Source organism: Condylura cristata, unplaced genomic scaffold, assembly GCF_000260355.1.
Source record: "Condylura cristata isolate star-nosed mole 26May11 unplaced genomic scaffold, ConCri1.0 scaffold00015, whole genome shotgun sequence".
Lineage (NCBI taxonomy): Eukaryota > Metazoa > Chordata > Mammalia > Eulipotyphla > Talpidae > Condylura > Condylura cristata.
The window spans coordinates 179,904-181,338 of NW_004567116.1; the positions used below are offsets into that span (position 1 = coordinate 179,904).

The 1,435-nt window shown below is 72.0% G+C and overlaps 2 protein-coding genes across 2 annotated transcripts in view; one reads left to right on the forward strand and one right to left on the reverse strand.

Annotated features, from left to right (window-relative positions):
* Nucleotides 1–15: 15 nt before the first annotated feature.
* Nucleotides 16–1,301, forward strand: FOXH1 (forkhead box H1; the record flags this gene model as incomplete). The annotated part of the gene is made up of 2 exons (XM_012725103.1): nucleotides 16–165; nucleotides 242–1,301. Coding segments are annotated over 2 exons (948 nt in total), but the record flags the coding sequence as incomplete, so codon positions are not given.
* Nucleotides 1,302–1,354: 53 nt separating this feature from the next.
* The window catches only part of KIFC2 (kinesin family member C2), a gene marked incomplete at its 5' end in the record, with an annotated part of 4,571 nt that continues 4,490 nt past the window's right edge, over nucleotides 1,355–1,435 (reverse strand). Inside the window, one exon of the mRNA XM_012725104.1 lies at nucleotides 1,355–1,375. Within this exon, the coding sequence (XP_012580558.1) occupies nucleotides 1,355–1,375 (21 nt within the window). The remainder of the gene's footprint in view (nucleotides 1,376–1,435) is intronic.

Sequence of the window (1,435 nt, forward strand, 5' to 3'; positions counted from 1 at the left end):
GGGGAGGGGCGGCGCTGCCCCCCGGCGCCGGGCTCACGGCGCGCCGTCCTGCGGTTCCAGATCATTCGTCAGGTCCAAGCCGTGTTCCCCTTCTTCAGGGACGACTACGACGGCTGGAAGGACTCCATCCGCCACAACCTCTCCTCCAACCGCTGCTTCCGCAAGGTGGGCGCGCGGGCCGAGGGGCGGAAACCCCGAGTCCCGGCGGGCAGCCCCACCCAAGCCTGCCCCACCCCCACAGGTGCCCAAGGACCCCGCGAAGCCCCAGGCCAAGGGCAACTTCTGGGCGGTGGACGTGAGCCTGATCCCAGCCGAGGCGCTGCGCCTGCAGAACACCGCCCTGTGCCGCCGCTGGCAGAGCCGGGGCCCGCGGGGGGCCTTCGCCAAGGACCTGGGCCCCTACGTGCTGCACGGCCAGCCCTACCGCCCGCCCAGCCCCCAGCCGCCTCTCAGCGAGGGCTTCCGCATCGAGTCTTTGCTCGCAGACCCCGTGCAGGGCGCGGCCGGGCCCCCAAAGGCGCAGGAGAGCCACCCCTGCCCCGCAGGCCATGCGCACGCCTCGGAGGCGGGGCGCCCCGGCACACCCCCCGCCGGCGGGAGGCTGCCGTGGGTCTCCAGAGCGGAGGAGACTTCCCAGGCGGCAGCCAGCAGGCCCTCAGCCCTCTCCCCTGCGCGGCGGGCCTGGCCCCTCCACTTGGTGCAGGGTACCCCCGTCCCCGGGGCACTGTCCAGTGGAGGGCACAGGGCCTCCTTCTGGGGACAACTGCCCACCTCCTACTTGCCCGTCTACACCCCCAACGTAGTGATGCCCCTGGCCCCTCTGCCGCCCACCTCCTGCCCGCAGTGTCCACCCTCAGGCAGCTCAGGCTACTGGGGGGCAGCCCCTGAGCCTCACGCCCCCCCGGGGCTGCTCTGGGACCTGGACACCCTGTTTCGGGGGGTGCCGCCCAACAAGAGCATCTATGACGTGTGGGTTAGCCGCCCTCGGGACCCGGCCACCCCCGGCCCCGGCTGGCTGCTGTCCTGGTGCAGTCTGTGAGGCTGGGGCAGGCCGGCAGCCCCCTCCCCACACTGGCCGGCCACCCAAGATGCCCAGAGTGGGTGTGGCTGCAGCAACCCCCAGATGCCAGGCGCTCTGCGGGGAGGCATCTACTGGCTGGCCGGCCCGGCTGCCCATCCATCAGCCTGTCAGCCCTCCCTGGCGCTGGGCAGGGGGCCCTGCTCCCCCGGGGCCTGGGGGAACTCTGGGCGGTGGGGGGCAGACTCAGCGGCCGGAGCAGTAAAGAAACCAAGGACTCTTTTAGCAAAGTCTGATTTTTGGAGGTGGCTTGGGTGCCGCCCACCAGCCCCGGGCTCAGGGTCCCCTGCTGTGTGCCTGATAACAGCAAATGGTGATAAGGGGGAGCTGGGGGCGGGGGCGGGGGGCTGAGTGGGG